The sequence below is a fragment of the Cygnus atratus genome, chromosome 6 (assembly GCF_013377495.2).
Source record: "Cygnus atratus isolate AKBS03 ecotype Queensland, Australia chromosome 6, CAtr_DNAZoo_HiC_assembly, whole genome shotgun sequence".
In the NCBI taxonomy this organism is placed as follows: domain Eukaryota; kingdom Metazoa; phylum Chordata; class Aves; order Anseriformes; family Anatidae; genus Cygnus; species Cygnus atratus.
This window is the reverse complement of record NC_066367.1, coordinates 17,894,588-17,909,502: the sequence shown is the minus strand read 5'-3', so window position 1 is coordinate 17,909,502 and position 14,915 is coordinate 17,894,588. Positions and strand designations below refer to the sequence as shown.

Here is a 14,915-nt window from a genome sequence, read left to right as displayed (position 1 = left end):
AGACAGCTCTTGGACAAGCTACCAAAAAGTTCACACCGCTACCAAAGCAGAGAATATTCCTCTGAGAAGTACCGAACTTACACGAGCAGGAGAAAGTCTGCAGCAAGCTGAATTGCCAAAGATAAATTAGACACTCTAGCCAAAAGAAAACAGAGCTGACAACAACAACAGATGGGAAGAGGAGGGAAGGAGAACAGGAACACAGCAAGAAGACGTGAACCATACGGAAAAAAGCATTCTAGTCTGTGGGAAGGCCTAGGTAGCCAGTTAATTACTCATTAAGGTTAGTAGCTATTTATTATTATTCTAAATACTTAAGCAAAGACATCTCAGTAGTGCCCAGCTGCACTTACATAAGACAGACAGCACACAGGACAGCTTTGTTATATACTGGTAGCTGAACATTCCACTTTACTGACAAAGTAATAGAGTATATTATTCAGTACAAAATTTTATATAGAAAAATAAACTTCTTTTACATGGAATATCATTTAAATAGAGGTCCAATTGTTTTATTTCAGAGCATAAAAGCGAGCTCCAAAATTTATCAGCATGCTCCTTTCCCTGGGGCAAGCTCTAGCTCATACGATGTTTCCAGCCAAAAGGATGACAGCTTTAGTTTCAGTAGAATTTAAGCCTTCATAAAAGAAATATTTGGCTCTTCACAAGGAAGAAAAAAAAAGCCCAGCATATCAGCTGGCATACCTGCTATGTTAGCCTATTAAAATAGCTTTAAGCATAAACCATTTCCTCCATCTAAAAGAAGCTTTAGATACCTTAGTGGCCAATTTTTGAAACACTCACCTGAATTCTGTGCCTATGCAAGTGTAACGGCCTAAGCCTTCGGGAGAAAGAAGAGTTCTTCCCCGAGAGCTTCAGCCCACCACAGAGGAAGCACTCTTTCATCATTTCACACAGAATAAAGAAAAATGATCTGATTAAAATGGGCCAGGCTGAAACAAACATACCCCACAGATATGTTTGGTCAGGTTTTGGAGCAACTCTACTTAGCCCAGCTAAGCTTTAAGGTTGTCTGTGTGCACGTGTGTGTATATACACATAGACACTTATGTGGACATAGTTTCCCATGTTTCTCAGCTGGGGACCAAGAAATTTTGTGTAAATATTCTAGAAAGGTTCCTAGAAACTGAATTCAGCCCTTGCTACTGCCAATCAATGCCTGGTGCAGAGCTGCAAATTGGGTAAAAAACATACAGAGATAGAAGGATCTGCAAAGTTTAGCGTTGAAAAAGGTCTTTGCATTTTTTTTTCCTACCAAGTGACATGATGTCAGAATACTGTTACTAAGGTAAAGTGAAGGGATGCAGTCAGCTACTGTTTTGCTGGGTTCCCTCTCTCAGACTACTTAGAGATCATCTCTGGATTCAGGATAAGGTATGACCAAATTTTGCTACATTGATAATTAAAAAAAAAAAGTAATTCAGCTATTAGCAATGAAAGTTGTTTCAAACATTTCTCTTTCCCCAATTTCTCTCCTGTGTCCCAGCCTGTATAACTAGGCTTCCTAGCAGAATGCAGGCATGCAGTTTTGACCTCTGAAGTCAAGAAGCCTTTTGCAGATGTTGAATTTTAGATGGGTAAGTAATCCCAGGGCAATCAGTGCATATTCTGGAAGAGAACTACACACGTGTCCCAAAAGAGCCCACTGAAGATGGACAGCATTCAGCTATCAAAGCGATTGTCCTCTGAAATTAAAAAGGTTCATTTGCAGCATTATACTCTAATAGCCTGCCAATTATGACTCCTTTTAAAATATTAGTGGCTAGTTTCTTAATGCAATTTCATAATTTAGGAAGAGAGGATATATGTATCAATTTCTTGCACAATACATGCAGTTGGTTGACTAAAATAAGGATTACTAATTTTTGACATTTATTTTGCCTTAAGAATTCTCTCTTGGTGCCACATAATCTTTAATGTGCCCTAGCCCCCAAACATTAAAAAAATAACCAAAAAAACCCCATGACTCATAATCATGGCTAACATTATTACCTTTTTTTAATCCTGCTGCAGAACCTTATTTCAATTCATTCTCAGTATCACAACAATAGAATTTGCAGGAAGGGAAACCATGGTAACCAACTAAACGTGCTACAGCAGATATCTGCTCAAAAGAACACGCAGTACCATCACACTTCAACGCCTACCGCTAGTACAATCTCTACCCATTTCCTCTTTATCCTCATCCTAATTATTAAACAAGCTCTCAACCACAAAAGGCTACATTGCAAACCATGTCTTATTGTTACTGTCATTTGCTATACGTCTTAGCATTAAGCACTGTACTACTGTTTTGCCACGTTTAAAAGCAGATCTAATACCTCCAGGAGTTAATTAGGAATTTTCAGTTTTCATCCATTTGGAACATCTAATTAACAATAAAATGTATTTTATATGTTTTCTAGTCACAGAGATGTCCTGATATATATGGACACGTGTATATCTAAAATAATATTATGACAGTCCTTTTTTTTTTAAACCTCAGGGATGCAAAAAATTTTCATTAGCATTCTCTGATTAATTAAATAGTAAACATTGGTGATTTCTGTTGTGTTTAATAAACTGCAAAAAAAATGCATTCATGATTAAGTACATGCGTTAAAAATAGGGTGCCAATCTGATGCTCTCATTTGTGTTTATGTTTCATTCTACTTCATCCGGTGTCTTAACTGATACAATTTCACTGGCCTTCTTAGGCTCTGCACATCAATTTTATCTGAAGGACAGCTTTGAATATTTAACCAAACTCACACGTTAAAAAAAATAAAATTAAACTATCATTTTCTTTTTCCATAACAACATACTTCTACCTCCGTTACAAATTTTGAAAAATTTGTTTTCTGAAAACTTCTTTTGTTTTCTGAAAACCTCTTTTGTTTCAAATTTCGATTTAAAAGGTACTCTACCTTAAAATCATGAAGCAAACTAATTGCACAATAATGGTCAAAAGCAGACAAAAATAGCTCATCAGATGATCAAACTGCAGCTTCTTATGTAAAAGGCAAGCATATTTTATAGTAACTCACAGGCAACATAACTGAGAAGTTTTTTGGGGGTGAGAATCACTTGTTCTACCTTATTAAAGAAAAATAAATATTCAAAATCTGAATTTTGAACTCAGTTAACCATTCCACAGCATTGCACTAAGAACATCCGACTGACTTTGTTAAACCTGTGAAAGCTATTATTTGTCCTGTCCTACCTGAGATCATTTAATCTGTGCTAGGCTATGCCTGTAGCTATCGCAGCTCAGGAACAAGTCCTTTAGATTTACTAAAGTTAGTTCTATAAAAGCGTCAGAGCCTAATGCTCCGTAGTGGTCCAAAAAATCATTTGGAAAGGCTTAGAGAACAAAGAAAGAAAACTTCACAGTCCACTTCATCCTGAACAGGATGTGCAGTTCTGGTCCCCTCACCTCCAAAAGATCATCACAGAGTAAGGGAAAGGCACACAGAAAGATGAGAGAGATGATGAGAGGTATGGAACAGCCTCACTACAAAACTTGAACATATAGCCTAGGGCTCATTGACCTGTCAAGAGAAGAATAAGAGGGACATGACTGGCATGGAAAAAGTAAATGGGGATCAATTGTTCACTGTTTCTCTACAAAAACTAGCGAGCATCAAATGAAATTATGAGATGGAATCCACAAAAAAAGGATGCTTTTCCCCATCAAACATAGTTAAGGCATAGGACATATGCTACAGTTGCGGACAGCAAAATCTATGAGAGTTAATGCATTCAGAATGCCGCTATACCAAAAAAATAAAAATAAAAAATCTCCATCGAGATCCTGAAAGAATAGCAAATATCACAGTTCTGCTCAGAAGTCCCTGAACAGCAATCTTCAGAGACTGAGAGGGCACAGCACACCAGAGAACTACTACTATATATTCATCTTGTTTGCATACTTTTCTTTCAACATCTGCTGTTAAAAGGTATTAGAGAGTGGATACTGGACTGGACTATGTACTGTATCCAGCCCCGTGTATTCATAGTCAGAGAACTTGCTGATACAGTTACAAAGGTGTGTAACTGGGGATAAACTCTTTGCAAAGAATTAACCAGATCTCTTCTCAAATCTGCTCCGTTTATGATGACTTAAGGTATCCCTTAGAATAAGCTAAAAAAGTGAAATGCAGAAGAGCTGCGATAGGAACAGAATGGCACCTCAGAGAGCTTCATGCACCAACTGCATTTGGATTCTGAGCTCTTTGGCTGTAGCTGAGCGCTGCAGCTTCATGTGATTGTTCAATCTGTTCCAGATTTCACAAAAACATGTTTTTATGTCTGTGAATTCTGTCTGCCTACAAAGGAGTTATGATTTGTGGTGTTAACAGTTTATTCGTTATCTTCTAGAAAGATTAAAGCTGTTTAACAAGTGGAAGTCTTCAGTGCAGAGCAAAGACAATCCAAGTACTTCTGGAAGATGCCCACAGTAAGTACAGTCTAGAAGGGAGCAAGCAATGAGGATAGAGACAAAACAAGAGAGAAAGTGGGTGTTTTTCCCCTAAAATATAGCCCTCTATTAGATGATCTTGTATAGTAATTTCAGAAGATAAACAACCACTTCACAAAGATGAGCTAAGGTACATTAATCTCTATCAATTTGCAGTATAGAGAATGAGGCACTCAAAAATATGTTCGGATAGTCATAATAAGGAGTCCTACCTCTATCTCTTGGTGTAGCTTGCTTTGTATCCAAGATTTTATTTGGTGTTTTTTCTAACTTCCAGTTAAACTACTTCAGTAACTTTACCCATATAGCAGATACCTGATGTTGAATTAGATTAGGTATGATGTGTTATAAAATAAGTAAATCAATCAAACAACAAACACCAAGATATTTTTGACAGAGTCAAAACCACACTCATTGGGAATATCGTTACATTCTGAGTATCTGATTCCAGGGAGAGGAAAAATGGAACCTCAGCAAAACTCTGCCTTCAGCCAGAGGGAATGCAGACTCATGCCATACTTCCCAGTAGAGAGAAAAAAGAAATCTCTCTACTGCAGTTCACAGAGATCTTCCACCTAAAGTATGAAAGCAAACAAAGACCCTCACTCATAGATGTTAAAGGCCAACAGCAAGACAACAGAGCATTACTTGCTGTGAAATGGAAAGCAGCATTCTAGAACACAACCCCCAATATATGTGTAATCAAGCTCAAGTAATCATGCCTGTGCTCAAATGTAATGAAATGGCTACAGCGTGTTGCAGGTTCAGGTTGAGGTGTTTTGCCAAATGCTGAACTTCTTCAGAATAAAAGGAAATAACAACACCTTTGCTATCATTTCAAACTATTTCCCAAACTGATCACCAACAGCTATACGTTCTCTGTTATATTGGCTATAGAAACAGGTTTTATGGCTTTCAGAAGGGTTTTCCAGTTTGAAAAAGATACCATCAAACCTAGAAAAGACCCGTCTTTTGTCTTGCTGGACTGGAGGAGCATTTGTAAAACAAACTATGCTAGTGCATACTGCAAGATGCTCAGCAGCTTCACCAGTCACAGGCACAGGCCCTGTGCCTTCTGTATCATCATCAGCAAACAGCAGGAGTTCTTTGTCTCCAAGATCAGTGTTGAGACAACTGTTTTCTTTTTAGTTGTGAATGAATATTGTAAGAGCAGAAGCACAGGTAGTATTAGACCTAATAAGCAATACCAATTCATTCACATTGCAAATGCAAATCAGTATGAATGTTAATAATGTTTCTATTTGGAATCTTAAGACTACAGAAACAAGTATCTTGGTACAACATACATTTTCTTTTTTCTAAGAAAACTAACTTATGTTAACTTAGTATTCCAGGATATTTTTATTTTAATCATAATCTTATTTTACCTACGTAAAGCTTTCAGTAACTGTATTTTCTCTTTCAATGTTTTCCTGTACTACTTCAATTTAAAAGTGTGAAAAAAAAACAACATTTCCCATTTGACAGCTCAGACCAAAATAATCTCAATTACTTTAAAAGTAATTAAAGTATTTAAAATTTACATATTTTAAATATGTAAATATTTATTATCCGATACTATCTGATCTACTTGCTAGAGTTTTGCAGAACGAGGAAACGGATCTGCAAATACTGCTAGTTAAGAGGGGTTCAGACAAAAAATCAACTGATTTATTGGCCACTCTGTAGAGGGACTAGAAAGAACTAATTGCTCTTCAGCAACAGCTAGCTAGCTAGTAAGTAACCGACAGAGCTCACCAGTCATGGGATCTCATAAGATTCCTTCTATTTCTCAACTGCATGCTCCCTCAGTGCCTACACATGGGGTCTCATCAGGAAGGTACATGGAAAAAAGCAAAACGAAGGACAACCAGCAAAAACACAACTGCTATTATCTTGGCAGTGCAAACAATAAGGAATGTTAGCACTTCAGAAATGACTAAAGCACTTCAGAAAGCTAAAGATACCAAATCTGTAATAAGGGTAAAAAAAGGTTCAAGTTCATTAAATGCTTACCATGATTTAAAAAAAAAAGATATTTAAAAAATCATAAGGAAGTTTAAGCATTAAGGTCAACACAACAGTATAATCTTTTAAATATTTTATAAATTTTAAAATGAAATATTAATTACCAACCTTAATGCCAAAGTGTAGGTTCCAGGTTGCCGTTGGCTTTCACGAATGAGATAGCTTCCCTCTGCAACACTTAACAACTGGTCAGCTTCCTCCCTTGAGATCATGCCATGGAATCTGAGGAACAAAGGCATTTTGAAACACATGCCTTTTCACTTTTAAAACACCTTTTCCTCTTCTTGTAAAAAAAGACCAACTATGGTATTTAAAAAAGAAACTAACATAAAATGATTGTTTTGCAGGAGCCTACACCTTAAATCAGCCTCCCTTCTCCCCATATTTGAAGTCACTTTAAATGGTTTAGGAAGGCTTCTCTTCATCTATGAAACAAGTATATTGCTTTTACAATCTGCAACCACCTATTTCATATGTAGAAAGAAGTCCATTTTCTCCTCTTGGCTTCACATGCTTTGTGCCAGAGGCATGCAATCCAACACTTCTCAGCATTCAGGGATATTATGGCAACTCGCTAAAATGTTAGGGATTGCATACAATCTTAGCAATTACTGGTGTAAGAACCTAGCAATGCCACACATTTTTTACCAAAATATACACATCAGATCCGTTTTTTTTCCCCACACTAAATCTAACCATATTTGCTGCAGCATTCTGAAGACAACTACACATATAAATGTTACATATATATTACATTTGTGTTTCAAATCTTTTTTTTTTTTCTGCACACACATCTTTTGCAAAAGTCAATTGGAGGGTGGCGTAGAAAGAGACAACCCTCTAAAAGAACAGAAAAACATTGTTTTCTCACTTAAGGAATCACTCGATAATATTTATAGCCATCAGAAAATGCAGCTGCAATTTTAGGTAGACAAAAATGCTGCAATAATAATCTGATGCTCACACAAGACACAGTGCAAGGTAATGGAGCAAAGTCCCTTGTTGCAAATGCGTAAGGAGCAGCCTGGCAGAAACAACGGGGCTGAGGTGCAAATGCAGTTCTGCATTGCAGGACTGACTTTTCATGGTTTGCCCACCAAAAAGCAACTCCTGACCTTGCCAAGGTCCCACACAGAGACAGCTGAGCAGCTACCGGAGCAAAGTACTTCAAAGCCACCTGCTGCGAGGGAAAGCTGCCTGTGAAAGGGAGAGCTGACATGTCAGGCCCATGTCCCTCTCTGCAAAACAGGCTGAAGAAACAATGTGCCCACAGCAAACACTTTCAACCTTTTCTGTAAATATTATCAACCAACATGTGGAGATAAACCATGCTGAGATGTATGTTACTTACTCTCTTCCATAATATTTGGGTCTGTTCTCTACCTAGAAAAAAAACAAATGGAAATTGTAATGTTTCACATCGACATAGAAAGCACACTGTAACACAGAATTAGAACTAGGAAGTGAAGTACAGATCAAAATCATTTTCCACCCTAGCATTTTCCATGTGAGTGGAACAGAAGGAGAGCTAAGGCGGAGCTTCGGGAGAACACTGCACTTCTGAATGGGTTAAAATGAGGTGAGAAAGAATGAACAGCTTGGGTTACTTGGGTAGTGAGCATTGCTTGTGCAAGCTGTCAAGAAATGAAATAAAAGATTCATTTCACATAAATGTACTGTATTAAGTGCATTTACACAGTGAAACATCTACAAAACTCTTAAATGTACAGGGTATCGTCCATCATAAAGCTGTTGCTGTCTCTGCTGTGAGAAATTCAACCACTACCATATCCCATCAGAGTGAGGGCAAGAGGCAGACTAAAGGATCATTAGCAAGTGCCTAATTATGCACTACTTGACTGCACTGAAATGTGTGATCTGCAGTATCACCCAAAAGACCTCAACATCACATATGCGTATGTCATGCTATGTAACAGAAGACGGTCCATGCTCCAGAGATCGTACAGTGTCAGGGTGTCAGAAGACAATTTGCCTGCTATGTATTTCAGATGAAGTAATTCATTTGCAATTGTCCAGGAAGATTTCTGACAATTGCGGAACTACAGAACTCCCACAAATCAGCACAATAATCTAAACCACCATATTATCCTTCTTTGCTAAATTTATAGGCTGAAAAATTGGGGGGAATAAAATTTGACAATTATACAACCTGAACTACAAGAGTCTAAAATGACCCAGCTATAATAAAATACAAAATACTTACAGTAAACTGCCACTTCAGTTCCCTTTTTCCATCTTTTCAAAAGATGCCTATTAAAATCAGCACTTCCCTCCAGTTATCTCAGTGGAGTATAAAGATTTCAGATGTCCAAAATGTCAAAAAATATAACCCGATCTACAGTCTAATGACAACTCTTCCACACTCCCAGCAAACAAAAGTTGTTTTGATGGTTCATCATTTTTGAAAAAACATTCAATCACTGGAAAGATTAATCATGTTCTAAAATATTTCCTTTTCCCGCATGAAAACAAACGAGTTAACCAGTGTGAACTATTTTCAAAGGTCCTGAGGAGACTGGATCATTTCAAAAAAAGAAAAAAAAACTCTTACATATTTCCATTAAAATCAGACTAGTTAATTAATAGCAAGACAACAATATGAAAACAGAAAAAGTGAAAGTATTTTATTATTATTATGATATAAACTTGCAACAGTTCCTATCTTTGCACAGCTAACTTTACAACTCTCAAGAAAAGCCAACATTCTTTTTTAAAAACTGCCTGAGACTAGTGTTATGAATAAGATTTTGATGTCTGTCTGTTGTGATTTTGTATTTATCTCAGCAATACAGTGAATTTATATGATAGAACTAGAAAATATACATAGGCAAAAGCATTACATTTCAGCAGTGGACCAGTAATGTGACAGGTCCCACTTAGAACACCTGCAAATCACACGACAAATTGTAATACTGCCCTCCGTGCAAACAACTTGAAAATGTGAATTGGCAGAAGACTGGGGCAAAGCAGCAGAGCAAAGCTCCAATGGGCTCCGAGGCGATTTTAGCTTGGTTTGCAGCTCATCTTGGTGGATGATGAGTTAAAGAGCAAAATAACCGCTTCTGTTAACGTCGAGTCTCTCCTGATCACTTTTACAAACTGTTCAAAAATGTCTATATAAATGTTGATGTGCAACATGGTTAGTTTGTATAAACCCCAGTGCAACAGGAACCCATTTCAGACTGTGGCTAAACAGAATTCACTTAGTTTTATAGCCTGGTTTTCTGTATTTTATTTTTCCATAACTTTTTTACTTTTCATAATATTAGCTTTTTGTCACCTAGATTGAATGTATGCATTTAGATTCGAAGGCAACTCCATCTGAACTCAGCAGGGGCCTTCTCATTCACTCAGCACTAGCTGGGCTACACATTTAGTGCAGTCCATGTGACCTTACAAAAACAGAGATCCTGTAGGCCAAATTTAACATGTAAGACAGTAAACACTGTGCTTCAGCTTTCTACAACACTCCCTAGGAGTATCGTTACAACAGCTTTACTCATAGCAACTTAGGCATAAAAGAAAGCGCGCCATTTGCTCTTAGTTAACAATATGCAATGTTCCTGGTTTTTCATGTCTGTTTGGACTTCCTGCCACACCGTATATGTAAATTACAGCTGCAGGTACCCGCATATCTTCCAGTTACACGTGAGCACCGAAAGCCAAAAGAAGCCAGCGCCGAAGCTTTGTTAGCCCCTGACCCACACTGGGTCAGCCTCAAGCTCAGGACACAAAACCAAAACATCCAGCTAGACTGGAACTAAAACCCACCTAAGGAAGGAAATATGTTCTGAAATAAAAATCGAAGTAGCAAGAAAGCGGTCATTTTAATTAAAGCTGTTAGCTGAAAACATAGCCCAATGTCCTCTGCAGTTTGTCTGATTTGGCAGTGCTTTTGGACCAGAGTGTTGTTGAGTACGAGTAAAAGCAGCCTTAGCTACTTCATTTACTCTGTATGCAGCAAAGACCAGCTGAATGCTATGTCCTTGGACTTCTCAGAAATCTTTATTTATGGGAAAAAAAATCCTATTGCTGTTTGTTTAGCCTATGTTTGGCACAGTTTTAATATTGCTTCTTACTTAGAAGAAAAAAAAGCCCTTATTCATAGGGCCTCACAGAGTTATTGGAAGTTTCATCCACAAGTCGGATGGGAAGTAGCTGCACTAGTTGTGAGATATTGGCTTTCAATTTGCTTATTTGTATTGTACATGCACTGAGGCCACAGGAAAGTGTCAGACCTCTCTGTGATACCTGCAAGAAACACAAAGGTGAATGAAGCTATCCACCACTGCTTTGTTTCTGATTTTTTTCCCCACAAACTGAGGTGAAGCCAATAAAACCAAGTGAATAAACAGATAAGTGGGTCAGACTTGGCAAGCACCTTACAATAACCATTCCTTTGGAAAAGAGTCTCCTTACCATGAAAGCTGGGATGTTGTTCTGGATGAATGTGACATAGATTAAGCCATCTCTGCAAAGACCTCTAACAACGATGTGCATTATATATGCCCAACCTCTGCTGTGCTTCTTGACCGCTCACAGAGGCCATTTTCATGAGGCTACGCAGAGATGCTGTTTAACAGCTTGTTAACTGCTTGCACTGGATCATGATGAAGCTTTGTTACAGGGCAAGAAAGGGCAGTGATTTTAATTGCCCCCATCATCTCACTGTTTGATATTTTTTTCTACACATAATTATTTAAAATTTATCACGGAATGCCTTCAGATGGCAGTCAAGGATACCCTCAATATGCCTGCGTGCACACACACACACGCACATGTGTAAATAAAATATTATATGCACAACAGACAGAAATCCCAGGGAGGCAATACAAGATTAACTGGACAAATGACATCACAATATTGATCTAAGTCTCACACAGAAATCCAACGTTCTTCAAAGTTGATGATTCCATAACATTCTAAGTTTACAAATGAGCATTATGTAGTGTTAAAAGCTTTGGCTCTACTGCATGTTCACAATAAAAAATTCCCAGTGGATGCACTGTTCTTTCTAGCTCCATGTAACTCCATTGAACTGCGCGTTGCTCTGATACAAAACTGGTGTAGCAGAGCAGAAACTCAAATCCTGTATTTGAGAAGCATTTCATGTTAAGTAGGTCATTCTGTTGAATACAGTATCAGCACTTGTACACCACGTGCCTTTGCACCTAAAATAAACGACTGTGTGGTTTTTCTTTTTTGCTGTTATTTTTACATTGTAACTTCCAACTATTCTTTAACAAGTGCTTTTTCCTCTGATCATCACTCTCACTCTTGCTTATTTCAATAAGTGGAATACAATAATGCAAGGGGAGCAATTTAGGTGCTAATATCTTACCAAATTACATGTTGTTCCCTCCCACTGACCTCTTTGATGTTCTCTGGACCAAAATTCTCATCCTAATATTTATGAATTTGTTTATACAGCTGGATAATTCAACCACTTAGGAAAAGACTCTGCTCCCCACTGACTCATGCATGGCTGCTAATAGAAACCCAGCTGAGAAAGAGCAGATCACAAAGCTCAGCACTAGCAGGAGAGGCTGAGACCACAGAGAAAGGTTAAACATGTTACTGCTCACTGAATATATTTTCACATCAAATCTGAAGCAGCTGCATAAATTGTTCAATATTTATAATGAAAAACACTTATCTGCATTGTAATGTATTATTTCAATTTTACCTTTATTAGGTAAAAATAAGCTTCAAAGACTTTTTATATAAAAGGATACTTTAATGAGAAAATGTGTACTTAATATGTTCTGTTCTGCAGCAAAATGTTCTGCAGCTATCTGCAACTGACTGTTTTTTTTCCACGGATCTTTTACTTAGTCCAATTCTTACCAATTTCTAAACCCTGTAAACCACCTCTATCATACCTAACAAATTTTATTTTTATAATTATCAGTATTAAAATTAAGATGAGAGAATTACAGTGACCAGTGTAACTTGTATTTGAAGCAGCTTTATACAGATGCTTTTGTATTTGCCTGACATGAATAGGTCTCTCCTCTTGTTTGATTCTAAAAAGAGGACAACCTGGATCTGATGAACGGCTGAAGGATCTCCATCAGTCCAGAGGGAGGAAACATTTTCAATACGCAGATCCTATATATATACACATTTATACCTCTGCTTATTTGCCTGGATAGGCTAACAGTATTCTAAGAATACTATGATGGAGAACTCAGTATAAAATCTGCTTGTGATTTCATATCACCCAGGGCAAAAAGACCCCACAACAACTCTCTGCAGTTAAACTAGTCTGGGATAAAATGGCAAGAGATCTTATTAGATATGCTGGACGCCTTTATGATTTTACAGTTTCTCCCTGAATGTCAGGGACATATGCATTGTGCTAGACAATAATTACAATCATGATGTTATCTGCTGTGAGATTTCCTTAGTACAAAAGTACTGATATTTTCCCACTCCTTACATTTCTTTTTATTATTTTTTTTCAAAGAAGCCAGGAAGTATATAGAAAAATGAAGGTTCTAATTCTGTAAGCATTAAAACCATCACACCTGCAGCTCTCAAAGCATCTAACTGAAGAAACTGAAGAATAGCTGCTGGGCAGAGGGCCCAGCAGAGGGCCCAGGCAACTTTATGAGCATACATTATGAGAAAGGCTGTTGTTATGAGTAAATAACAGCAGAGCTTTGAGATAAGACTCAGCAAATAAAAGACTGCAGCGATTGCAAAGGCATAGTGTCAGCACCTCGCAAGGAACAGTGTCAGAAGAGTATCAAAAATCCTTCACACATTTTAGAGCGTGCATATATACATATACATACACACATACTAGCACTTCTTCCACCAGTGAAATACTTTTGGACAGAGGAAAGAAAAAGCAGCTATTCAACCACACTTAACAACACTAAACACATGGGAGGCAGGGAGTTAAGAACTTCATCCTAGCCAGGTGAGCACAGGCACGATGGAGTACAAAGGTAGGTTGCCATCTGATCGAGCCACAACAGGCTGGCACAGCTCTCAGCACTCTACTTTCTGTCAGCGTTTTTGTAATAACTGTCCTCTGAAACATCCTTCTGCTTTCTCAAGAAAAAGTGCAAGAGGGAAAAGTGGGAGAAGAATGACAATATGGGCCATAATATAGAAAAAAAAAAGAAGAGAGAAAACAGAAAATTATGCCCCCCTCAACAGTGTGCAAAGTTCCAGCTGGCATGGGGTCCATGTCCATTTTGCCCAGCAGTTGGCCTGGACACGATAAGATACAACAAAGCTTGCGAACAGATTGGCCATGAATAGTCCCACTGAAGTCAATGGGAAAATCTCCATTCGTGCCAAGTTATTACTCTTGAACTGGAAATAGTCCTGCTGCTAAAAGTGGACATTTAGCCTCCCTAGAATTACAAGCCCTTATTACAAGACTTCAAATATTTTGTATAGTAATGTAATGGAAAACCCTAACAGAAAGAACGCACAAAATAGAAAATAACCTTCCTAATAACATTGCAATGTGAGTAAAAAACTTTTTTCACAGCTCAGAGCTTCTACAGATCTCTCCCTCAAATCTCCATACCACCTTATTTGATGTACAAAAGATATCTGCTCAACAACCTTAACAAGAGTCTCCCTGCTTGGACCCTCATTAGCAATGGAAACATTAGTTAAAGGGAAACTTTTTGCTACAATGCTTCTTGTAAAATTAATGTATTGTTCTCTCCTACAGCTATGTCTTGCTTAAGTGCAATCAGCTGTTATTACAACTTTTATAAAAATACAAATCCATCAAATTAACAGAAGACAAGAGTGCTTCCTCTAAATGAAAAATTTCATTTCTGTTAAATCTCTACCTCTTATCTTAAAAATTGACAGATTACTTTGTAGAATCACAATTGGGCATTTAAAAAGACGACAGCGAAACGCCTGTTTAATTGTGTATAGTAATCCTCTTTCTGATCTAAACTGTAAGCTATTAGTGTTCCCGACAGTGTTATGTCCCTCTATATTTAATACTACGTCAAAATGACTAACATATTTCAAGGATTAATTCCCTTTCTCTTGGCACATGATAAAAATGCTCAGGTTTTATTGCAGCGATGTAATAACTTCCAGTGGTTATGCAGTTGTGTTTCGTAATACTGTTTGACATGTTGAGCCTAACGCTTTGGCATTTTTGTAACTGAAATTAATGTTTCCCAGGTTCCTAACTGAAGCTGCATGAGAGATACAGTTCTAAACAGACACTTGCTGGCAGGGGTGTTCGGTACTGATGGCACCTGCCAGCATCGCAGCCCCAAAGAGGTGTGGGTCTGCTGCAACAACGCGCAAAGCACCTGGCCATTCAGGGTCTGCCTCAGCACCTGGCCCCGTGAGCATCTATCTCGTTTTTACAAAACTCAGTGATTTGTATCAC

General features: G+C 37.8%; 1 protein-coding gene across 1 annotated transcript in view; it reads right to left on the bottom strand.

Moving 5' to 3' along the window:
• The window catches only part of CHN1 (chimerin 1), a 96,468-nt gene that overhangs the window by 58,344 nt on the left and 23,209 nt on the right, over window positions 1–14,915 (bottom strand). The window contains exons 4-5 of the mRNA XM_035567427.1: window positions 7,860–7,891; window positions 6,617–6,730 (exon numbers count right to left, since the gene is read on the bottom strand). Of these exons, the coding sequence (XP_035423320.1) occupies window positions 6,617–6,730; window positions 7,860–7,891 (146 nt within the window). The remainder of the gene's footprint in view (window positions 1–6,616; window positions 6,731–7,859; window positions 7,892–14,915) is intronic.